Source organism: Pongo abelii, chromosome 9 (genome assembly GCF_028885655.2).
Source record: "Pongo abelii isolate AG06213 chromosome 9, NHGRI_mPonAbe1-v2.0_pri, whole genome shotgun sequence".
NCBI classification, from domain to species: Eukaryota; Metazoa; Chordata; class Mammalia; order Primates; family Hominidae; genus Pongo; species Pongo abelii.
In genome coordinates, this window is record NC_071994.2 from 69,923,105 (window position 1) to 69,949,722 (window position 26,618).

Sequence of the window (26,618 nt, forward strand, 5' to 3'; positions counted from 1 at the left end):
TTTACAGAGGAGGAAATGAATCCTCAGAGAGATAAGATAATTTGCTCAAGCTCAGCAGCTCTAAGTGGCCGAGCTGTAATTAGGTTCTTCTTCCTGTTAGACACTAGTAACAACAGCACAACTGAGGTCGTCCACCAGGAAGTTGAGCTGGGCCACGTCTTCCTCTTTGATTAAATGATTTTGCTCTCCTCAATTTGTCTGCTTCGATCACAGTAGCTCTTGCATTTATCTGTTTTAGACCTTCAACTTTCAAATTAGATTTGACTTCATCAAAGAATTTGGCTCAAAAAAACACAAAAAACAAAAAACAAACAAACAAAAAACCAACTGGACACCACTGTATTAAACAAGTAATTTAAGTCTTTGTGTGTATGCTTAAGTTTGCTAAGAGCTCTTACATTTGTACATATACATGCATATAAACAGCATATTACAAACAATCTAGAAGCATATAGGAGCACCATGGCCCCTCAGTCTGAGATCAGACTAAGCAACTTCTCATTTTACAATTCAAATGCAAATCCATGTTAATCCTACTGAAGATACTGTCCCCACTTTCCCTCCCTCCAAGGCCACCAAATTCCTTTCCCTGTGGCTGGCTGCTGTACTAACACTTCTCTCCCTTTTCCTAACCTGCTCTTTCTTCAGTTTCTTTACTGCCTGGAAGGAACCTTATAGGTAACCTACCACCCTACCCACCTCAACAGCAAGCATGTCCTGCTCAGCAGCACAGAGCCTTAAAAACAGAGGCCACCTAATGTTCTCTTAGCATGGAGTGGGTAGTGATGGTGGAAGGGCTCAGTCCTTAAATTCCAAGCCCTCCTCTCTAAAATTGGAATGGGTGAAGTCCTGAATCTGGCCCAGATCTGTTTCTCCTATAATAGTCCTGACTCACCATTATTCCCTGTCTCATGGAGTTCTCTTCTGGTCTTTTCAGCTGATTTTTTTTTTTCTTTTTCTGAGATGAAGTCTGGCTATGTTGCCCAGGCTGGAGTGCAATGGCACAATCTCGGCTCACTGCAATCTCTGCCTCCTGGCTTCATGCAATTCTCCTGCCTCAGCCTCCCAAGTAGCTGGGATTACAGACATGCACCACCACGCCCAGCTAATTTTTGTATTTTTACTACAGACAGGGTTTCACTATGCTAGTTGGGCTGATCTTGAACTCCTGACCTCAAGTGATCCACCCACCGCAGCCTCCCAAAGTGCTGGGATTACAGGCATGAGCCACTGCGCCCGACCTTTCAGCTGATTTTCTAATCAAGAAGTTGTATCAGTCTTTGTCTGCAGTTGCTCAAGGAATCTCTTTTAAAGTGCAGAGACTATCCACCTCAGCTATAGCACAGGGCTCAGCACTGTATTTCCAGTTATGGAATACAGTTATTTCATATATGTTATATTATTCTTAATTCTGTCCCTAGTTCCTGCTACTGAGGAAGTCCATACTCAGCAGGACAGTCTCCTGGTCTGCCATGAATTCAAACACAATCTGTAAAGACAGTGAAGGAAGCTACATCTGTGCATGGGGGCTTTAGAGAATTATTGGCTTGAAGCAATAAGAGGAACATCTGGGCTGAGTAGTCCTCAAAGACTCTCATGTGGTTCAAAAGTCCTTTTCTTCCTTATTATTTCCTCTCTTGCTATCAAGCATCTCCTCTGGCAGCAGCAACTGGAACTAAAAGTGATTTCTCTGTAACAGTGAGCAAGTTTCTCATGGCCTTTGCTATTAACCCTTTCATGCCTGCTGACCTGCAAAAGAATCAGGAGGGCTGGTGCTGGAGCAGATGGTGCACTGTGAGCGATGGTTTAGATTCTGCCTGAACTCAAACCATTTGGTTGATGGCAGGATCCTTGATGTTGCCCCTTCTTATCCTGAGAGTCTAGGGTTTCTCTGAATTATTATTTCTTTCTTTGCAAGGATCCCTGGATCCTCATTCCTGATATAAGACTAGTTCTAGGTAAGCGCACATTCATGTGATATATTGGTTCCATACTAGGCAATGGAAGTGCCACATTATCTGTAAGGAGCAGGAGAGAAGAGCCATTAGCCCCAATCCTGGGAACGAACTTTCTGTAACTTTAAGAAACATAAAATTTTAAATGCAACTGAAGGATTATGTTCTGCCACCTCCAACTACTCATCCATAAATACAATAGGCACCATGGAGGCTAGGATAAAGTGCAAATTTAAGATTACAAGTGTGCTTATAATAAATACTGACAACATCATGCCTTCAATGTTATCAATGTTGATGTCAACTTGCAGGCCCAAGGTAGAGAGGTAGAACTGCTCCCCTGGCTGCCCTGCCATGCTTTGGGGTCATGTGATACAATCTTCCATAGCCACAGGGCCTTGGTTGTCAACTCATTCCTGAACCTTGTGTGCCAAAGTGAGTCCAGCTTCCACACCCTTCACCTCCACCACCAGGCTGATCCAGACTGCCAGGCTAGGATTCTCCAAGCAGGATCCTACCTTGATCTTAAAAACTTCCTATGAAGAGCTCTACCATCATGTTTTCTAAAACCAGAAGCCCACCCTAATCCCTGCCTGGCTTTTGGTTCCTTCATTAGAGGCAATCACTGCCATAGAGAGCCCCACTCACTATCCCTCCATAGACGCTTCTAGAACTAGGTTGGGAGCACGAGATGCTCAGCCTTTATATTTTGTTATCTTGAACCACATGGGAGTCTTTGAGGACTACCCAGCCCAGACATTTCTCTTATTACTGCAAGCCAATAATTCTCTAAAGCACCTAAGCACAGACGTAGCTTCCTTCACTGTCTTTACAGATTGTGTTTGAATTCATGGCACAGCAGAAGACTGCCCTGCTGTGTATGGAGTTCCTCAGTAGCAGGAACTACGGACAGAATTGAGAATAGCACTAACACTGGAAATACAGTGCTGAGCCCTGTGCTGTAGCTGAGGTGGATGGTCTCTGACTCTGTGGGCCTCTCTGCAGCCAGTCCAATTCCTGTCTTTCTCTTGTGAATAAATGTTGCTGGCTCCAACTCAGCCTTATTTCTTGATGTGATTCTGACTCCAGTCATTAAGGGGGAGGTCTTAGTCCTTTTGGGCTACTATGACAAAATATCTTAGATTGGATAATTTATAAGTGAAGAAATTTATTGCTTACAGTTCTTGAGGTTGGAAAGTCCAAGATAAGGTGCTAGCTGATTTGGTGTCTGGTGAGAGCTAGCTCTCTGCCTCATCGATGGGGCCATCATTCTGTGTCCTCATATGGTAGAAGGGGCAAACAAGCTTCCTTGGGCATCTTTTATAAGGGCACTAATCCCATTCACGAAGGCAGAGCCTTCATAACCTAATTGTTTCCCACCTCTTAATACCAGCACATTGGGGATTAGGTTTCAACATATGAATTTTGGGAGGATGCAAGCACTTAGACCATAGCAGAGAGAGAATGCAGATAAAGCCCAGCAGAAAGCACAAGCAGATGTGGATGTATTTGGATCCACTTCTCCATTCCCATTTCCAGGACTTCATTAAGCATTAATAACAGGAAGAAAAATTCAGAAGGTTCATATTTTAAAATTTATAGTCAATTTTAATCCCTTTGGATGGTATTTACTTTCTTGATTGGTATATTAGTCCATTCTTGCATTGCTATAAAGAAATACCCGAGACTGGATAATTTATAAAGAACAGCAGATTAATTGGTTCACAGTTCTGCAGGCTATACAGGAAGCATGGCACTGACATTTGCTTGGCTTCTGGGGAGGTCTCAGGAAGCTTTTACTTATGGCAGAAGGCAAATGGGGAGCCAGTGTGGCAAATGGCAGAGCAGTAGCAAGGGGTGTGGAGGTGCCACACACTTTAAACCAGATCTTGCAAGAACTCACTCACTAGCATGAGGACAGCACCAAGCCATGAGGGATATTATCCAAACACCTCTCACCAGGCCCTACCTCCAACATTAGGGTTCACAATTCAACATGAGATTTGGGCAGGGACAAATATTTAAACTACATAATTCCACCCCAGCCCCTCCCAAATCTCATGTTCTTCCCATATTGCAAAATACAACCATGTGTTCCCAGTAATCCCTCAAAGTCTTAGGTCATTCCACCATTAACTCAGAAGTTCAAAGTCCAAAGTCTCATCTGAGACAAGGCAAGTGCCTTCTACCCATGAGCCTGTAATATAAAAAATCAAGTCATTTACTTCTAAGATACAATAGAGGTACAAGCATTGGATAAACATTCCCACTCCAAAAGGGAGAAATTGACCAAAAGAAAGGGGCTAGAGGTTTGAAACCCTGCAGGGCAGTCATTAAATCTTTTTTTTTGTTTTGTTTTTGTTTTTTGTTTTTTTTTTGAGATGGAGTCTCACTCTTGTTGCCCAGGGTGGAGTGCAATAGCACAATCTCAGCTCACTGCAACCTCTGCCTCCCACATTCAAGCTATTCTCCTGCCTCAGCCTCCCGAGTAGCTGGGATTGAAGGTACCTGCCACCACACCCAGCTAATTTTTGTATTTTTAGTAGAGACAGGGTTTCACCATGTTGTCCAGGCTGGTCTCGAACTCCTGACCTCAAGTGATCCACCCGCCTTGGCCTCCCAAAGTGCTGGGATTACAGGCATAAGCCACCATACCATGCCCGACTGTTGTTAAATCTTAAAGCTGCAAAATAATCCTTGACTCTATGTCCCATATCCAGGACACACTGGTGCAAAGGGTGGGCCTCCAAGGCCTTGGGCAGCTCTGCCCCTATGGTTTTGCAGGGTTCCTCCCCCAAGGATGTTCTTATGAGCTGGGGTCGAATGCCTGTGGCTTTTTCAGGCACAGGGTGCAAGCTGTCAGTGGATCTACCATTCTGAGGTCTGGGGGATGGTGGCCCCCTTCTCATAGTTCCTCTAGACACTGCCCCTGTGGGGACTCTGTGTGGGACCTCCAATCCCATATTTTCCCTTGGCACTGCCCTAGTAGAGGTTCTCTGGGAGGGCTCAGCCCCTGCAGCAGGCTTCTGCCTGGGCACTCAGGCTTTCTCATACATCCTCTGAAATCCAGGCAGAAGCTGCTAAACCTTCACTCTGGTACCCACAGTTAAGCATCTGCAGGCTTAATGCCACATGGAAGCTGCCCAAGCTTATGGCTTGCATTCTCTTAAGTAGCAGCTGGAGGTGTACCTGGGCCCCTTTGAGCCATGGCTAGAGCTGGAGCAGTAGGGATGTGGGAAGCAGTGTCCTGAGGCTACACAGGGCAGTGGGGCCCTGGTCCTGGCCCACAAAACCATTCATCCCTCTTAGGCCTCTGAACCTGTAATGAGAGGGGCTGCTGCCAAGGTCTCCGAAATGCCTTTGAGGTCTTTTTCCCATTGTCTTGGATGTTAGCATCTGGCTCCCTTTTAGTTACGCCAATATCTCTAGCAAGTGGTTCCTCCACAGTTTGCTTGAATTCTGTCTTGAAAAGCTTTTTCTTTTATTGCCACACGGTAGGCTGCAAATTTTCCAAACTTTTACACTCTGCTTCCTGTTTAAATATAAGTTCCAACTTTAAGTCATTTCTTAGGTTGTCAGAAGCAGCCAGGCCAAATCTGGAATGCTTTGCTGCTTAGAAATTTCTTCTGCCAGATACTCCAGATCATCACTCTCATATGCAAACTCCCACAAATCCCTAGGGCATGGACACAATACAACCATTTCTTTGCTAAAGCATAACAAAGATGACCTTTGCTCTTGTTCCCAGTAAGAGCCTCATTTCCATCTGAGGTCTCATCAGTCTGGACTTCACTGTCCATATTACTATCAGCATATTGGTCACAACCATTTAACCAGTCTCTAAGAAGTTCCAAACTTTCTCTCATCTTTCTCTCTTCTTGTAAGCCCTCCAAACTCTTCCAACCTTTGTCCATTACCCAATTCCAAAGCTGCTTCCACATTTTCAAGTATCTTTATTGCAATACCCCACTTCACTTCTGGTACTGCTTTTCTTGCATTGCTATAAAGAAATAGCTGGGACTGGGCAATTTATAAAGAAAGGAGGTTTAATTGGCTTATAGTTCTTCAGGCTGTACCAAAAGCATGGTACTGACATCTGCTTGGTTTCTGGTGGGGCCTCAGGAAGTTTTTACTCATGGCAGAAGGCAAAGGAGGAGCCAGCATCTCAATTGGCAGAGCAGAAGCAAGGCAGGGTGGAAGTTGCCACACACTTTTAAATGACCAGATCTTGCAAGAACTCACTATCAAGAGGACAGCACCAAGCCATGGTGGATATGACCCAAACACCTCCCATCAGGCCCCACCTCCAACATTGGGGATTACATTTCAACATGAGATTTGGGCAGGGACAAATATTTAAACCATATTAATTGGTTTTATGACCGCTCTTTAGTAAACTTTGCTAATATAAACACTTACTATTAATATGTAAAGCATCTAAGCACATACCCTTCAGATCCTAAGCTATGAAGGAAAAAATCACCCCATTGTTTTCCTGCCTTATTGATAACTGCTTCTGTTTCTGACAATTTGAGTATAACTCATCATAGTGTACCATATACCTAAAAGTTACAATTGCATTATGTAATTTCTCAATGAATTGTAAAGTTCCCCTTGCTTTATAGTAACCCTCTTTTCTTTATTTCAAGCATTTTGATTATCAATATCATCACATTTTACGTCCTGAATTTTATCTAAGGTGTGAAAAAAAAAGTAATTCTACCACCACTGACTGAAGACTTTAAATACACATTTGAGTTTTACATAAAAATAGATAATGTAGAAATAAAAATGATACTGGAATTGCTAAAATTATTGTTGTTAAAAGAGTATAGATTTTCATTTTTGTTGTAAATAAATGAATTGCAGTACATCACATAAGACATTGAAGGGAAAGGACAGCTATGTGACTGATCTTCACTCCTGAGGAACTGTGCCTTTATCAGCTCAAGGGAGTGATCATAAAATGAAGAGCTTCCCACAGGCCCTGAGACTCCATGTAGAATTTGAATAACATATAAATGCAAAAGGAAAGCAGTTTTTTTCTTAACCTTATATAATATTTGTATGTCACTGAGAGTCAAGTGTCCCTCTTTTCACCATGCTTGTTTTAACACACAAGTTAATTATCTGAACATTAATAATCTGCTCCATTAGAAAAACTTTAATGGGAGTCTACTGTGGGCCACACACTTTGTTAGGTATTGGACATACCACAGTGAGCCAGGCAGAAGAGCTGATCTCGCGACAGCTTTGGGAATGGTTCTCTTCACTCCCAAAGAACACCAACTGGGGCAGTGTGAGTGTTCACCTGTATCCTAAATAAGATGTTTTTCATTTCAAATAAAAGAAATTCTGCTTAATATTACTTACACAACAAAGGAAATTTATACGTTTACATACTTATAAAGGCCAGAGGTAACACTATGTTTGGGAGAGGTTTGATTTAGGAGCTCAACCACATGACTGAGAATCTGGTTTCTTTGTATCTATGGGCTTGGTTTCTCCCTAAACCTGGATCTTCTATAGAGATCCAAAGAAGCCACAGCTGCTTCCAGGGTATATAGTGCTTTGTTTATATCCAACAAGAAAGAGAGAGCATCTTTGTCCAAACATACACACCAAATGTTTTATAATACTCTTGGACTGAATCAGCATATGCAGTGGTAATCCCTATGGTTAGCTTGACAGGTTTAGTCTGGAACTAAGTCATATGTACCATCACCAGAGACAAGGATAGAGCCAGGGTCCCTAGAATCATTAATCAGAAATCAGGGCCATCAGAAAGGGGGCTTGATGCTGGGGAGGCAACTAATCAATATTCACCTTGTCAGTGTATGGGTGCCCACAGGACTGGGCAGGATCTTTTGTGAGGTTCCCTTCTGCTTTTTGTTGCTGGAGTGTGAGTACTAAAACCACCTATCCCAACACAGACCCTCCATTAACTTGGCTATACTATTCTATTGTCTTCATTACTACAACTTAAGTATTCACTCATGGGACTTCCCAATTTCTATTCCTTAGAAAGCATCAACAGTTTACACCCCAAGACTCTTTGAATCCCAGGCTCAAAATCCTCAACTTGCTGTTCCACCTCAGCTATTATATCGTGACACTGATCCAATCCTAACCAAGGTCCCCACCTCCCCACTTCATCTCCCTTGTCACATGGAGAGACCCACCTTAAACCACACTTCAAAGTCTCAATAAATGAGACTCTGCCCTTCCCCTTCCATTACCTGGGAAAGCAATAAACTCAGCTTTGTCTTATCAATAGGTTGTTCTGGTGATGTTTGGAAGACAGCATTTGACAGGTGCATCTTCTGAAAGATTCATATCCGGGAGCAGTGGGCTTCCTGAATGTCCTCTGCCAGGGTGCTCTGCCTCTGCCCCAGGCCCCATTCCCCAGGAGGGAACAGTCTTCCTCCCACCAGACTATCAGGAGGGAGTGTGTTTCTTTCAGAGAGTGGCATAAACCATTCTGGTTCATTTCATCTGCGGGGAAAGAATTGGCCTATCATGTTAGCAATCACCTCTGAATGCCATCCCTGGAGATGGAGACAGCGGATGGCTCAAGCCCATTGTCATCCACCTTCCTATTTAATAGCTATTCAAGTGTGCAGCAGGGATGCTCCAAGGCAGTGACTACTGGAGCAAGGTCATCTGTAATGACAGGAGAGTCAAGATGCAGTTGACTTTCTGTTCAGGCAGAAATGTTATTTTCTACCACATTGTCATTATCTTTTATACCTCTAGTGTTTACCCTAAGTACTCCTATGTTTTGTATGATTACCATCTCTACAAACCTTCAGAAAAGTCACAAAAGTCACCCATCCCTGATAAAGATGAGAAAATGCCTATCGTCTCTCTTTTTTTCTACAGATAATTCAATACAAGAAAGAAGATTTGCTTGGGAAGGTCTGAATGGCCCTAGCTTTGTTTGTTAACCATAACCTCTACCAGCTGGAAACACAATGCCCCACTAATACTAACAGTGCCTGCTTGTCCAAACAGCATTCTGGCCACTTACAGCAATTGACACAAATTCTAACAGGTCTGTTAATGTTTTTCAGATCCCAAACTTGTAGTACATTTTTATGTTCTCTGCAATCAGTTTTGCTTCAGCGGCCCTGCAGGTGTTTATGCGTGCTGGCATGCTAAATCTCACCATTCAAAATAGTTTATTTTTTACAACAAAATCTGAAGAATAATTTCTTCATTTTGTCAAAAAATACCCCATTCCTATGATTTTTCTCTTCTTTATCTTCACAGGTAGATGGGGCAAAGCATTACCTTGTGTAAAACTGCTGCTAAAATATATTCCTAGTGAGAAAGGTCAACTTGTGGGCTAAAGTCCTTGTCACCTCCTGATCAGTTTTCACTTAGGGCACAGCAGTCTGCCATTCACCGTTGGGATTTTTGTATGTTTCTTCTCTCTTATGAAAGGAAATATTGAGTGATCTAGGACTTGGCTGCCTACATCAAGTAGAGGGGGACCCACATGATTCACTAAGGGGCCTCAGTTCTGAATATTTCTCATTATTCAAAAATGCAAAGCCATTGTCATTACGTGGTAGTTCACTGGAACCAACGGAGGAATTGGTCCCTTTTCATGTTCTTCTCCTAAATAGAGAAAAGGTAATTAAAACTTGGAGCTTAATAAGGGCCATCTCCATTTGAACAGCCTAATACAAATCCATTCTCAATACCTTTTTACACCCTGTCTGAACTGACTTCTACTGTGTACTCCACTGCATGGAGAATTCTGGAAGTTTAGAACGAAGGGAACTCAATTCTTTCTATATATATCTCATTCATTCGTTTTTTTCATTTATTCACCAAATGCTAACTTAATACCTATGTAACAGAGATAATGTTCTTATTGTCTGTAAATCAGACAATGCATGCATTGAATACATGCCATATATTCTTGGAAGCTGAGGGCTGATAACTCAAGGTAAATGATCAGCTAGTCTCCTATGAAATAAGTATCTTATTTCATGTTACATGTAGAAATCACCATGTAACTTTATCTTAAAGCCAGGCCTTGTTGAGAAAAAGGGGATCCAAATTCCAAATGTTTCCTTACATGTTGAGAGGAAACCTTGGAGGTCTGAGCATGAGTCACAGGTAGAGAGAAATCATGCTAAGATATATAGTGTTTCTACCACACAGGAAGAGGAAGCAGAGAGCCTTTGGCAGAAGAGATACAGAGAAGAGAGGAGGAGAGGTTCTGGCTTTATCGTTCAGGCTTGAAACTCCAAGTTCAGATGGATTGAGGGGGAAGCTGAAGGCAAACGTGACCCCTGGGCCAACACAGCCTAGAGGAACAATGTAGAAATGACCATGTAACTTTATAGGCATGAAGAGGATGCCTGTGACGGCACTGAGTCTCCTGTGGCTCCCTTGTGTGCCCAAACGCCTGAAGGATGTGAGAGTATTGGTTGTTAGAATTTCAGGGAATTCCACCAAGTGGGGAATGACTCTGTATTAAGGGCTGCAAAGAAAAGCTCCCAGGCCAAGCATTGAGTGGGAGGCGCTACCCACCCTCAGGGATCCACATGGACTTCAACAGCTGATGTGGGGTCTCATCAGCCTCAAGGTGGCCAAGTTTCTATGCTGAGACTATAGCCCACAGTTACACCAGCCATGGTCCTCAGCAGCAGAGGCAGTGATGATGAAGTCTGATGCCCAAAGACAAGCAGAACAATATGCACAGTGCCAGCCAATGCCACGAGGTAGCCTTTGTACTTCCCTATACCTAGCTGGGAGGGAGGAAGGAAGGAGAGAGGAGACCACTAGGAAGAGGAGAAAATAATTATCCCAAAGAGACTGACATAACCTGGAAAAGACTAAGAACTACTAATTAGCAAGATAAAGTTCATTTTCCCCTTCCTGTTTCTTACCAAGATGTTATGTATCCTTTTAGATAATAAATAAATTTATGTTTTCTTGCCCTATTTTAATGTGATTTAAATGTTTCTTGTTTTTTCTATTTTCATTCATAACAAAAATTTTGTTCTCAGAGACACTGAGACATGAGACATGATGCTGGACTATATGGGGGGGGGTACCTCATAATATGGGCAAGATGCTGCAGCAGCATGTAGCCCTCCACATCCTGACTGCTCACTTCTCTTTTGCCATCCCCTAACACACATATTAGGCTTTTGCTATGTTCATTTACCTAGCCCATAAGCCACTCCTTCAGAGGGCAATGCATGGAATTGGCAGCCTTGGTTCCCCACCAACTGACAGGGGTCTGGAATTCAGGTGTTTCCAAAGACCTGCAGTCTTGGGTGCCTTAATGCTTGCTGAGTAGCAGCACTTTCTAGGACTTTCCCTATTGTATGTTTCAGTCCATGCTTTTCTTTTTTTCTTGTCTCAGTCTTCTTCCCTGCTAGTCTGGTTCTCAACAAGACCCAAGCCCTGCAACACACCCAAATCCCCTTGATGGGAGCCTCATTTCCTACGTGGCTTTTCCCAGTCACCCCATGCTCTCCCCACTCCCATCTTTCCTGGTGAATCGCTCCTTTCCTAAATCTGTTGTGAATAACAATTTGGCCATAGTGCTAAAGCCTCTCACTCTTCACTTTAAATTCCTTTGGGAAACAGTCATTCATGTTCATTTTAGACAATTTCCCTGTCCTGTGAGGACTCTTCTCAAGAAGTCTACTCGCAAAACTCCCGCTGAGGTAGGTACCAGGTCACATTTTCATGACTCCAGACCTACAGCAAACTGCACCGGGATGGACACCTAATCAAATCTTGGGCAATCAGATACATTCTCCTGGGAATATGTGGACCTCCAAGACTCCAGATAGGCCCTGCTGGACACTTGATAGATAATATCTAGAGATGGTTTACAGGGGCTGCTTGGGTAACTACAAGACAAGTCTGCCTAACCGACAGTTGCTGTAGTCCTTTGACTCTAAGTTTATACCCTTCTGGAGGCTGAGGGTGATAAATGAGGGCTCTGTTTATGTCTGGGCATATTGTACCATAACTGCCTTCTGGTTATACTTGGCATTATGTAATCCTGAGTTGAAGAGGGGCAGGAGGCTCAATGAGCTGGTCCCAGCAGACAGTCAGACATGCAGAACTTTTGTAGCTGTATGTACGTGTATGTACAAAGGCTGAGCTTGGAGTGAGGCAGACATCCAAAATGGGGCACGCCTTGAGTATAACTTTGGTGTTTGGAATCCTACACCTATGCCTATAGGATAATATTGCTGATCTTGACTATACATTCTGATTGGATTCTCTTTCTTCTGTCTTTTAGAAAAGTGAAATTTCATTTAACCAGATAGTGTCTGTGTCTCGTCTTCCCAGCAAACCAAGATTAGTACTTATTCACACAACAGATGTTACATGGCACTACACAGGGAAGTGATGAAAACTTGGAACTATTTCCTATTATTCTCCATGAGGCTTATGATGTTGGTCATCTTGACATACAGGAGGGTAGGAAAGGTGTTGTGATATGGCCAGGCCAAAACTATCTTCTCCTGAATTGGTGGAGGAGAGTGCTGTGCTAAGGGAGCTCTTAGAGCTCTGTCATCTGAGGCCCTATGGAGGGGGTGCTCCGATCCCTAAGCCCTAGGCAGTCTGCTCGGGGGAGTTTTCACAGCTTTCCAAACCTTTGACATCATGGGGAGTAAAGGGAGCCCTACTGGCTGACCTTTGAGTGTGCAGTGAAGTCATCCAGAATCTCTGTGAGAGAAACGGATTTTTGAACTCACTGGCTTTGAAGATTCCATCTGCCACCTGCCCTGGCAAGGTCAGCGTGTATTGGATGCAACCCTCAGTAGGCTGCCAGATCTCTGCAGGGCTCAGAGCTTAGACCCAACCAATTCCTCAGCAGTGAAGAGCTTCTGCCAGGCCAGCCTCCCTCCATGCTAAATCCCAGGGCCCCCATCTTTGTTCTCTCTCCCTCTCTCTCTGTCTTCCATACACACATGCTCATGAGTGCACACTCACATACTCTGTTATCATGAGCACTGAGATTTAATTGCTGGTTTTTGTTTTAAAGAAGACATTTAAAAGGTTCTTAGAGAGCATAACAGCAGCCTGTCTTTAAGGCCAAGGAAAAGAGGAAAGAAACAAAACTTAAATATGTGCATCTGTGTTTAGCCAAGTACTGGATGACCCCTTCCCCCAGTCTGAGATGATGGCTCACTGGGGTGCAGGAGTGGTAGATTCCTGGCCTTTCTCTTATTCTCCATGACACACACGGATGATATTTCTTCATAGGACATAGTCCCATAAGGACACACAGCAGCCCCTCAGAATGTGGGGCATACATAATAACAACTGTAACTGAAAACTTTACTGAGTGTTTATTATACGTCAGCTACAATGCTGCATTTCATATAAATAGATTGTTTAATCCTCACCATCCCTCTTGTGAGACAGGCACTGTTATGGCCACTTTACAGATGAGAACACTGAGGTTCAGAAGGGGAAAAACAAACATCTAGTGAGTGGCAGGACAGCAATTCGAATGCAGGTCCTTCCAACTCCAAAGTGAATGTTTCTGGCCAGTGTGCCTGTTGCCTCCTCCATCCTTACAGCTGCTAACGAAGCATGGCCAACCTCTCCAATACTGTTTTTCATCTCATCTGGTACCTTTGCCCCAGTTCTGCCAGCTTAATGTTCATTTTTAAAAGAAAAAGCATCACTTCCTCTCTCAGGATGGATCTGGAGTCCCAGACGTGTACTTCAAAGAGACAGGAAGCAACAGGGAAGAGGCAGCCTCCCTCTGCCTCTGCTTATATGAAGGTTTGCCCTCCCTCTGCTTATATGAAGGCTTGTCCTTCATATAAGCCGCACAGGCATTTCATTTCCTTTGTACTGCTATAACAGTTCAGAAATGACCATTGTATTGGCCAAAGTAATTTTAGCCACTGTAACAAATGACTTCTAAGTTTCAGTGGTTTAACCCTAATGGCATTTACTTTTCAGTTACATAACTGTGGAGCACAGATTTCCAAAAAGCTGAGTGTTTGGGGTTTAAGGAATATCTCTCAGGTGAACGAATTTATATCACACTTTTTCTCAGCAGTGAAGGAAAAGGCCTCCAAGGCCTGCTCCCTACACTCTCCTTTGTGTAACATGTGCATATACTGCCACTCAGGGGCCCGTGTGCAACATTCCACCCAGGACTACTCCCCTGCCTAGGTCACTGAAAAAAAACTGCTTGTGCATGAATCAGGGCTCATCTCTCAGCCCTGCACCACACACCTCATCCTTACTCCTTTCTCATTTCCTGTTTCCTGAGAAGCACAGAGCTTTAACACTCTCTGATACTCCTAACTACAAATAAGAATTAAAGTCAGCAATGGCTCATAAGGGTGCAAAAAATCTATTACAACTCTTCTAAATGCCACTGCTAGTGACAGGCCCCCAAAATTTAATGAGCCCACAGATGAACTCCTTTGAGAATTCCACCAGGAGCTGAAGAAGTTAGGTATAGTTCAGTGGGCACCAGTCTCCAGCTCCTTCTCAAGTGGCTCATAGATCCTGTGGGTCTCCCTTAGGGATCAATTTTGAGTCTAGGAAAGAATGATTCTTTGCTCCTATGGCTCAGAGGCAGAACTATCCTTAAGAACCTGCAAATTAGGGGGTCCCAGGCTCTTCTTGAATACATCCGGGTGCCCTGATGGTTAGAATGCATAAACCCTGTCTTGCCCTTCTCCTTCCTGCACCACCTCCAACAAAGATGTCCCTTGGTTCCCCTGTCTGGGTTTGGGGACTCTCTGCCTCTCCACAGCCGCCCTGTGTTCACTTCAACCAGACTCACCTGACTGTCAACGGCAGGGGTGCCCACATTGGGTGAGGCTCTAGTCTTGGCCTCTCAGATGGCTTTGCATGGAAGAGAGCTGTCTGCACCAGGAGAACAGAGGAAAGCTCTCTGCCTGGAACCCATGCATCCTCGGTAAATAACTGCTGCTGCCCTCCTGGCTTTCCAATTCCCGGGGGCTCAGTTCTCTTTACTTACTGAGAGCATGAAGGAGAGATGCTTCACAATCTCCTCTAAGCACAATAAACGTCTCTCTCCTTTGCGCTTTTGTAGTACTTTATATGGATGGAAATGCTTATACTTGTGCTTCTCAAAGATTAGTTTACATGTCATCTTTTGTTTATTTTACAGTCTGTAAGTTCTACAAGGGAAAGGACTGCTTCTTATTCACATCTGTATTTTCTGTAGCTATTGTAGCATTTGACCCTCAGAAATCTTACTTAGGGAGTGCAAATTATTTTTGAGAGAACAAGTTAGTGAATAAATAAGGGAGTGAATCAATGAGCAAAGATAAGTGGGGGAAGAATGAATGAGAAGTAAAGGGGGAGGGAGTGAATGAATGAGGATGTGAGTGGCAGAAAGATGGCCGGTTGCCTCCAGGTTTTCACTTTCCTCTTCTCTGCAAACAGAACCCTGGTTTTAGTTGACACATTGACACCCAAAAAAAGGTTACATTTCTAACTGTCCCCTGCAACTTGACATGTCCATGTGACTAAGTTTTGTGACTAAATTAAATGTAAATAGCAGTCTTACATGAGAATTCAAAGAGAATCAAAAAGGGAATGTGTGCCCTTTTGGCTCTTGCCCTTTTGCACATTTTTGTGGCCTAGAAAATATGCAATGGTTGGAGCTTAGCAGCCATATCATATAATAAGGGGACTTCAAGGAACAAAGCCACACTGGGACAGTGAGGCAGAAAGACAGAAGTCTAGGTCTCTTGTTGATCATGGAGCTGCTAAGATACCCCAGACTGCCTTCCTCTAGACTTTTGGTATATAAGAGAGAGGGAAATAAATTCTCATTTCATTTGTTTTTAATTTATAATTGGTTGTTTTGGTTTTTATTATATGTAGTTGAACCTGATACTAACCAACTTGCCCAGCATCACAGGTTGGTGCCAGAGCTGGTCTTAGAATCAAGGCCTTATGTTTTTTCCAAAGTCAGTCTCAAGTCACTGTATGAAGGCCTGAAAGTCCACACTCACCCACACCTTGCAGATGCCCTCCAAGTACCAACCCAGAGCCTTAACACAGAAGCAGAGAATCTTGATCTTTTAAAAATACAATCAAAGTGAAAGATGATCTCTGATCAATATTCAAAACCTACCAGACTGGTGGGAAGCACAGATTCAGCCTCAAATTGAATGCAAGTCCCAACAGCCCAGGAAATGCAACCAGGAAAACCTGTCTATGACCATAGATCGTGGTGCACTCATATGTTTGGCAGCTCCTACATTTCAACAGTAAAGCATTTACTCTTATGCAAAGTGGAGCATGTGGATTAGGATCTTACCTCCACCAGGGAATGCCAGTGTGCAATGGGCTTCCGAGGATATGACAACATTTCACTCCAGTGGTCTCTGCCCAGCCTCTCAGCCTCGTTGCCTACTTGACACACGCCGATGATCTCATTGTGACCTACACTGTGAAAATGGCCCACAATAGTTTTTTCTTAAAATTTTGGTATGTAAGATCAATAGCTTACATTATGATACTATATGGTATATATATCAATAGCTACTCAATTAAACTGATGAAGGAATTGGGGATGTGGTGTTTCTTTTTTTTTTTTCATTTCCTCACTTAAAACTACAGGCTAAGCTTCACGGCCAGTAGGACTTGGGATCTAACATATACCCTGGCTGTCCTAACACTGACATGGGTCAACTTGTTTCCAAGAACCTTGTTCAAAGAACCCCATGATTTGTGCTAAGGATGCCACCTCTCATCCTGAATCTAGGCTGGCCTCCACGTAATAAAGAGGGAGCCATCTGAAAAGAGTTTCTTGCAATAATGGCTGCTCTAATTCCCACAAGAGGCAACCAAGCATGGGTGAGGGAGCAGTTTTGTGTCTGGCAGCCATGGGTCGCGAGCCCACAAAGTAGGGTAAGTGAAGGAGGCTTATGGATCTTCCTGCTTCCTCTCTTTAGAGTACTGTTATTGTCTTATACTCGTCCCTCCTTTCTTCTAAGTTCAGCTTCTTTGGCCCACTTAGTTTCCCAACTATAGAAAGATACATAGCTCCTTTGACCTTGAGGCTAATATTTCTTTTTTTTTTTTTGAAATGGAGTCTCGGTCTGTCGCCCAGGCTGGAGTGCAGTGGCATGATCTCGGCCACTGCAACCTCCAGCTCCCGGGTTCAAGCAATTTTCCTGTCTCAGCTTCCAAGTAGCTGGGATTACGGGTGCATGCCAACACGCCTGGCCAATTTTTGTATTTTTAGTTGAGATGGGGTTTCACCATGTTGGCCAGACTGGTCTTGAACTCCTAACCTCAAGTGATCCACCCGCCTCGGCCTCCCAAAGTGCTGGGATTACAGGTGTGAGATACCATGCCCGGCCAAGGCTAATATTTCTGAAACTTTCCCTAGGTAGGTCCCTGCCTTGAGCCATTTTTGTTTTCCCTGGCAGTTTTTTTAAAAGTCCCTGGACTGATATGGCCAATTCTTTAACTCTATGGGATCCAAACTCACATACTTTCTCTTTTTTTTTCCCTCCTGCAAAGATGAGTGATTTTTCTCCTATTTGTGTATAGAGCATAAAGGTGAGATGAGGGCGGGGAGGTCGTGTGAAGGATATTTGAGTCTCTGCTCATTAAAATCAAATGCATGCAGAAGCCTCATGAATTCTGCCATGAATTTTTCCAGGCCAGATTCACGAGTTTACTGAGAATTAAATTAAGGCAGAGCTCACATAATCAGATCTGTCCATGCAGGAAACTTGGCAATAGCTTAAAAATTGCTGGCCTAGGCTTCCACAGTTGGTGGGCAATGTCCCCTACTGGGGCCTGACACTGTTGGTGTTGTTTCTTGCCCACAGGAGATGGGACAAGGTCTACTGCTCAGCATGGGCTGTCACACTCATGGGCAGCTGAGCCAACCCACGTGCTCCTTGGGTTGGAAGACTGTCATGCTTCACGCAGGCATCTGCTGGAAAGAGTGTTCAGGTCACTGAAGCTGCCTTCCTGATATTTCAGAGGTATGTGGGAAAATTCTTAGTCACAAATAATATTAGAAGTCAGAATAATTTTTTTAATAATTGTGCCCAGACCACGTGGGAGGTTTCCAATTAAGGAGAGACTTTGCATTTTAGTCTAATGACTGGTTTAACATGTATAATTCCCTGTTGGTACTTCCTTTGCATATTAAAATGACTGTTTTTCAAATCTGTCCTTTAAATACACAATTGGCTACAATGCAGGCTATAAATATCTCTTCTGTGCTGTATTAGTTAAAAAGTCGAGCATCTTATACATTTTAATGTACCTTGTCATCCATACTGATTCTAGCATTTTCAGGAGAACATTTCTGTGTTAGTTTTCAGACTTAAGTAGAAGGAAACAATCTTTATTAAATACTTGTGAGAAGGAAAAAGATTGAAGTTATGTATTTAGAAATGTTGATGGTCTGGCTAAAGTAATCATTCTGCCATTTTGAGTGGAATCTTTCCAATGAAGGGCAGTTAGCACTGCCTGACAGAAGATAAAACCTGTGGGGCCACAGCTCTCCAAGCTGAGATTCTAGGAGTTGTGCAGAGATGAAAAGGGGAAGAGGTGGAGGTTGGGGGAGGATGCAGGAATAGGAAAAAAAATGAGAAAGGGGCAGAAAAGAATGGGAGTGCTGAGAGACACTTTGGTAGTCTGACTCTACAGCATGGTTTAGAGGTGACTCCTGTCAATGTGCTTCCCATGCACTGCTAGTTGACTCATTTCCTGCAGTCTGGGACACCAGATAAGCATCTGTGGCTGCTGCTCCCCCTCCGCCCTCCCAGTCCTGGGCCCAGTGAACTTGCACTGGAAAAGAGTTCCAGGTATCTCACCGGTCATAGTCCATGACTGCTATGGACAAGTGGATTTGGTCAATGTTCTCGGGAGGGACATCAAAGACTATGGCTTCGTTGTAAATGGGATTCAAGGTGTTCCTCTTGGTGGATGTTTTCCTCTTCTTCAGTCGTCTGCCATCACACATCAGCGAGACTTTCACATAGGGATCTGGACAGATGATGAGAAGCAGGAGTACTGTGAGGATATGTATAGATTTAGGTGGGCAGTTATATCACTGTGGGTTTTCATGGACTATGGTGTGCTGAACTCCTTTACCTGCCTGTGGACTGGAGTTGGAGGAGTGTCATTAATATGATATCTGGGGGGCAACTAGAGTTAGGATAATTAAGTCACTCATTCAAGAAAAAGTACAGGATACTGCCTCCTGAAAATGTGTGTAATTTAAAAATAGTTTGAAAACATCTGTTAAGGAATTAGGAGACATTCCAGCTAGAACTCAAGACTGGCCTGGCCAGGATAGCAAGAGAAATGCACCGGCATTTCCAAGGCTGAAAACAGGCACCCCAACTCTGAGCCACCTCAGGGAATCTTTTAAGTCTTTAAGAAAGGGAATTCCTAGAGGACAGAGAGAACAACTGGGAGTGGAATTCCTTAAGTACAGAGACCTTGAGCCCCTAGAGTGGCCTGCCCTTGGGTTGCAAAAGGAGAAGCAGCTCAGCATATCAGGGAGAGAGAGGAAACAGGCTTCCTCGTGGTGCAACACTGTGATGGGGTAACAGGTGGCAAGGCTGGCCTCTGCTCCAGATAGGGCTCTTCTGGTCCTAACAGCTATCTCACTCTTCTTCTGTTCATTGGGAAGTCCTTGTTCTATTTTTACCTGAATAACCACGCATTGCTCTGACTCCTATATGCAGTCCAGTAGGGACTTAGATGACCAGAGGGACCACAGCTTTTTTTTTCTGCTTAAAAAAAAAAAACACTGGGATATAGGATGCAGAATATATTGCATCTGATGTTCTTTGATTTCAGAGGATGTAAGCCAGGGTGTACTGGGTGTTTTGTGACCACATTTGGGAAACACCTGCAGAGGTTGCTTGTGAATTTGCACAGTTAGCAATGCATATAGAGGCATTTATTTTCTTCTTGTTAGAGTTCAGAATTAAATGCTTGGTTTACTGGAAAAATCTAAAATTCATCGTTCACTTTAATAAGGAAATAGGATTGTTCTCCGTCTTCAATGAGCCTGGGATGATATTTGAGGAAAGACCCAATTAGATAAGCTTTATCTGTGTGTGTAAATGGTAGGTCCAATTCATAATTATGGTGAGGGATACCCAAGAGAGTACTATTGTCCCTTGTTATCCACAAGGAATCCATTTCAGGACCCTTCACAGACAGGAAAATCCAAGGATGCTCAAGTCCCTTATATAAAATGGTATCGTATTTGCATATAACCTACGCACATTCTCCTGTATACTTTAAATCATCTCTAGATTGCTTACAATACCTAATCAGGCATAAATGCTGTGTAAATAGTTGTTATACTGTATTGTTTAGAAAACTGTATTATTTTTATTGTTGTATTATTTTTTTCCTGAGTATTTTTAATCCATCGTTGGTTGAATCTACAGATGTGGAACTGGTGGATACAGAAGGCTAAATGTAATAATAACAATAATTAACAATATGTAGCACTTAATATATGCTAGCACTGTTCTCATGGCTTTATATTTATTAATTCAGTTTTACAACAGCCCAGTGAGCCAGACACTATAATTACTCTCATCTTACCGATGGGAATCCAAAGCTCAGAGAGGTAAAATGACTTGCCCAAGGTCACACAGGTGTTAGGACTAGGACTAAGCCTAGGCAGTCTGGTTTCAGAGTCAATGTGCTTTATTACCATACTAAAACTTCATAAGGTACTTACTACAGTAGAAGTGCATGAGGAAGTCTGAATTTGAAAATGCCCCACCTGATGCTCCTGTTATGTCCATTGCCTTTAAATTCCTTGCTTTTATAATGGTAATGGTCAGCCTGCCAGCCGTTGGAAGATAGCACAGGGAAAACATCAGCTCTCCCAGATCCACGTTGTCCTGTTGAGAAAGCACAAACTAAAGTATTAGAAAGTGTCTCCAGCCTGGTGTGCAAGAGGCTCAGCTTCAGGCCACACTGAAAGGGAACACACTGCCCCTTTTGCTCAGCTTGTAGAATCCCTGGTATCTCTTCCGTTCACGTCAGTCACAAGGAGAATAATAAATCCCTGCACTTTGGGAGTACCTCACCCTCAGGAGGTATAGCCTATCTTTGGATGGCAAAGCTGTAACCCTGTTCAGGCCTCTGCCACCATGTATCCAGTCACCGGCAGCCCTGTACAGACTCATGTGTCCAGGTAGCCCAGAACATATCCTCCAGTGCATAAGTCTCACAGCCTTAACAATCCTCCACAGACTCCTCCATGTGGCTCTACTCATATCACTACTACGATGCACACAGAGCCTCTAAGTCAAAGTTACACAAACAGGTGCCCTCCAGTACTGTAGTGCCCCACCCACAGCCCAGGGTAGCTCTGCACACAGCCCTATGCAGCATCATGAAGCCTCTCAACAGGTTTCCACACCACCCCACACACTCCCCTACACAGCCCCCTCAAACTTGCCACCATATCCCTGTATACTCCTGCATACCTCCATTCTCCCACACGCAATCCCCGTGCCACAGAGCACGGCACACACCCTGGCTGCACAAAATCTGTGCAGACCAGCACACGGCTCCACTGGACCCTGGAAACTTACAGCCTGTCGCATAGCTCCAAATAAGGACACTGCATGAGCCTGAGAGTGGCACCCTGTGAGCCTACACATTCAGAGCCCTGGACACACCCAAGTACTTGCCTAGTCCCGCACAGCCTCCTTGCAGGGAGAGAACAGAGACCCAGACTCCCAGGTGGCCCTGCTGCCTGCCTTTCACAGTTCCACTTTGCAGCAGCTCTTTCCTTTTGCTTCTTTTTTTTTTTCCTTTTGCGTGCTTCTAAGACACCCATTTCCCTCCACTGGGGAAGATATCTCAGGCACTGTGCAGCCATTTCCATAGGTCAGAAGACACAATTCTCTTTCTCCTTTTTAGCTCAGGGAGCGTATAACCAGAAAGGAGGGGAAAAAAGCCATTTCATTTCATTTCAATTTCTGAGAGATACCTGAGGTTATCGAGCTGAGGTGCCTGTGTCTAATTAATACAGTTTCCTACTGACAATGCTCTGGGGATTCAGGTTCTTGCCCTCAATGTCCACAGCTTTCCCTCCCCTTCTCAGTTCTCCAAGGATGCTTCTATTTTTAGAAGCACAGATTCAGCTCTGGAAGGTCACCTCGCCCAACCTCCCCTTCTTGATTGCTTCCACAGGAAGATGAGGCAAAGGGATCTATTTGGTCACTAAGGCAGACTCTGTGTTTTCTTGCATCATGCATTGCTTGCCCAGTGTAAATAAATGACCTCTCCTTGCAAGCTAGGCTTTCCTGGTTCCTGGAGCCCTGACCTCAAGGGACCCAGGTGACTGGGCATTCCCCTTTTGGGAGATATGGGGCCTTGGGGACTAGAATTCTATAGGACTGGAGGTTTTACACACAGCAGACTCTGGCTTGCTCTGCGGTGCTGGGTTCCCTATTGCAGGAGCAGTGTCTGCCCTTACTGAAGAGGGAAGGATTGACCCAGCCTCCTGCTGGTGGCAGAAAGGAAAGAGAGACCACAGCTGTCCCCACACATCACCATTTTGTTTCCTGACTCCCTGGCCCACTTTGCTCTTCAACTTCTGTTCTTCCTTTAAAAGGCTTGTCACGGCACCTAGCTCTCTCCTCTCCCCTCATCCTTCTCAGAAAATCTTGGTTTGGCAAAGTAAATACAGAATTAACCAAAACTATGCCTATGAAGCTTCATAATCAATTCTTTCAACATACATTTCCTGAGGGCCCGCACTGTGCACACACTTTGCAAGGTTCAGGATGTGAAAATGCATGCCGTCTAATCTCTGCCCTCAAGGCTGAGGCACATAATTAAATGTGATGTGTCAGATTACTTCCATGCTAGGTATGTTGGTTTGTTTGTTTTCCTCCAACATAAGCCCATTCAAAAATATTTATACAATATGGCTATTTGCTCATAAGTTAAAAGAGAAAAAAATCAAACCTCAGACTTGATGGTATATTCAGAATGTAAACCAGGCAAAAGTCCACATTTGTACTTTACAAAATAGCAAGTTAGCTGGGTGCAGTGGCACATGCCTACAATCCTAGCTACTCTGGAGGCTAAGGCAGGAGGATCACTTGGGCCCAGGAGTACAAGTACAGCTTAGGCAATCTAGCAAGATGCTGTCTCTTAAAAAAAAAAAAAAAAAAGGAACAAACAAACAACAGGCAGCTATGTACCTCTACCATGGAAAAGAACCAAAATAGCAAGTAGATATTCACACTTTGAATAGATCATCTAAGAGAGAACACTGGAATTCCACAAAAAAGTGACAGGAAGCACCAAAAGTAACAAAGGAAAAGGAAGCAATGTGGCTTGCTCGGGGGGTTTGGCTGGGAGCTGGGAGAAGCTCCTTAACCCAGGGAAAGGGTAAGTGAGAGACCTCCCAGGGTCCACATTTCCACCACATACTATCCTACTCACAGGAGAGCCCCTTGATCCTCACAGGCCTCGAGACTAACACAGAGAGCTGCCTAGAAATTGCACAGTGGTATTGCTTCAAAGAGGGAGCTCATGCTGTGACCCACAGGCCCGTTAGCCCTGAGCAGCACAGTGACATTCTGAAAGCGGAGCCCCTAAAGGACTATATCTTGCCCTGGTTTTGATGCCACTGATGCTACCACCAAGCCAGGGAGGAGATGAGGCCAGATACTTTTGTGCACCCTAAGGATAAATCCCACTGTCACTAGTGCTGCAAGCTGCTGGGGGACTGAGGCATGAGCAAATCACATGCTGCACAACTACCTACCTATGCTGCTCCCAGTAAGAGTGTCTGTGCCCTCCCCAGTGGCAGCCCTGAACTGAAGCCACCAGTGCCCTCACCTGAGCATTCTGCTGACTGCCGGGGGCCACTCTGTTCCTACCTATCATAGCCATGCCTGAACATATTACCAGGGGATCTGAGGACAAGTCTCAATTCTGCCAACCTGGTCCTGTCTCCTCAGTACTTGAGCATGCCATCCAGGGGCTTGGAAGTCACCCAGCCTAGTCCACCACTATTGGTACATGTGCACTCTTCCCAGGTTGTGAGGTGTGGGCAACTCAACCCCCTGATAACCACCACAATTGGCACCCACTTGCAAGCACCATGAGACTGGCCCATCCAACCCATTACAGCTCAGACCAACTTGGATTTCAGTGAGTGGCCCAATCACTGCTATTGCCATTGCCCACATCAAGCCTGCTGACCAAGGGCAAGAGAACCAGTCCACATGCCAGGCCCACTGCTGCCACTACTAGCATTTCAGCAAGCCACCTGGAAGCCCAGTAATTGGCCCACTTGGACCCACTAATACCAGAGCCAGCATACATCACTCTGGGGCTCAAAGACAGGCATCTTCAGACCACTTCTGTACCACTGGGGCCAGAAGACTGGCCTACCTAATAACCTAGCTCCCAGAAAACTTTACCACAGCCTCCACTAATAACCACACCCTAAGCTATCAAGGAAATAAATCACAGATACTACTGACACTATTTATAGCCAAGGAGATCATACAGAGACTACACTATTGCTTGCATCCAAAATCAAAGCCAAAGTGCCCTACTCAACCAACATCATAGATAATCTTCAGAGAAGAGTCCTCTCTACAAAAGCAAATTTAAAAAACATGGAAGAAGTGATTGTTACATCAGATGTGCAGATATTAACATAAGGACACAGGAAACATGAAAAAGCAAGGAAATATGACACCTTCAAAGGAACACAATAATTCTACAGTAACAGATACCAATAAAAAAATCAATGAAATCATGGGTAAATAATTCAAATTACTGATTTTAAAGAAGCTCAGCAAACAAGATAATTTTGAAAAACAATACAGAAAATTGGAAAAGAATTAATCAAAGAGATACACATTTTTTTAAAAGAACAAAACAAATTCTGGAACTGAAGAATTCATTGAATAAAATACAAAATACAGTCAAAACCTCCAACAATAGATTAGATTAAGCAGAAGAAAGAATCTCAGAACTTGAAATCTTTTGAAATAATCCAGTCAGACAAAAATAAATGAAAAGAATAAAAAAGAATGAGAAAGGCTTTGTGACATATGGGACAACATAGTGACTCAATATTCTAATTATCAGTGTCCCCAAGGGCAAAGAGAGAATGAAAGGGTTAGAAAATCTATTTAATGAAATAATAGATGAAAACTTCCCCAGTCTAGAAAAGACTTATGTAGGGGGCTTAGAGAACCCCACACAAATACAAAGCAAGAAGGTCTTCTCCGCAGCGTATTATAGTCAAACTATTTAAAGTCAAAGATAAAGAGGGGATTCCAACAACAGCAAGACAAAAGTGTCTAGTCACCTATAAAGGAAACCCCATCAGGCTAAGAAAGTATTTCTCAGCAGAAACAATACAGGACAAGAGAGACATATTCAAAGTGGTGAAGGAAAAAAAACCACTTAAGTATACTATCTAGCAAAATTATCCTTCACAAAAAAAAGTCCTTCCCAGAGAAGAAAATGCTGAGGGAATTTATCACCACTAGACTGGCCCTATAAGAAATATCCAAAGAAGTCCTAAACCTGGAATAAAAAAGATAACATTTACCATCATGAAAACACATCAAATTATAAAACTCACTGGTAAACCAAACACACAAATGAGGAAGAGTAAGAATTCAAATGGTACAACTACAGAAAACAACCAAACCAAAATGACAAACAATTAGAAAAAAAGAGAGGAATAAAGAACATACAAAACAACCAGAAAACAATTAAGAACATGACAGGAACAAAGCCTTGCATATTAAAAGCAATCTTGAGGCCGGGCATGGTGGCTCACACCTGCAATCCTAGCATTTTGGGATGCCAAGGCAGGTGAATCACCTGAGGTCAGGAGTTTGAGACCAGCCTGGCCAACATGGTAAAACCCCGTCTTTCCTAAAAATACAAAAATTAGCCAGGCATGGTGCCAGGTGCCTATAATCCCAGCTACTTGGGAGGCTGAGGCAGGAGAATCGCTTCAACCTGGGAGGCAGAGGTTGCAGTGAGCTGGGACCGCGCCATTGCACTCCAGCCTGGGTGACAACAGCAAAACTCTGTCTCAAAAAGAAAAAAAAAAAGAGATATTGAATGGAAATAGATTAAATAATCTGCTTAAAATATATAGACTGGTTGAATATATAAGAAAACATTATCCAACTATATGCTGCCTACGAGAAATACACTTTACCTGTCAAGATACATATACACCCAAAGTAAAGGGATGCAAAAAAATTCCACTCAAACAGAAACCCAGAGTGAGCAGAAGTAGCTATACTTATATCAGATCAAACAGACTTTAGGTCAAAAACAGTAAAAATGACAAAGACAAAGATGGTCATTATATAATGATAAAGGGATCAATCCAGCAAGAGGATAAAATTCTGAATATTTATGCATCCAACCCTGGAGTGCCCAGTTCATAAAGCAAATATAACTAGAGCTAAAGAGAGAGAGAGACTCCCATAAAATAATATTGGGGAAATTCAACACCCCACTTTCAGCATTAGTCAAATCATCTAGACAGAAAATCAACAACAACAAAAAATTGGATTTAAACTACACTTTAGACCAAGTGGAACTAACACACACTTACAGAACATTTTATTCAACAACTGTAAAATATACATT

At 43.5% G+C, this 26,618-nt stretch overlaps 1 protein-coding gene across 3 annotated transcripts in view; it reads right to left on the reverse strand.

Annotated features, from left to right (window-relative positions):
* SYT9 (synaptotagmin 9) overlaps positions 1-26,618 on the reverse strand; it is a 226,325-nt gene that overhangs the window by 33,185 nt on the left and 166,522 nt on the right. For 2 of the 3 annotated variants that reach the window (XM_024255992.3, XM_063711283.1), the window contains exons 4-6: positions 20,734-20,854; positions 18,794-18,965; positions 16,270-16,399 (exon numbers count right to left, since the gene is read on the reverse strand). In XM_024255992.3, the coding sequence (XP_024111760.1) occupies positions 16,270-16,399; positions 18,794-18,965; positions 20,734-20,854 (423 nt within the window). Of the gene's footprint in view, positions 1-16,269; positions 16,400-18,793; positions 18,966-20,733; positions 20,855-26,618 lie in introns of those variants that run through there. The other variant, XM_054524743.2, reaches the window with a different exon arrangement.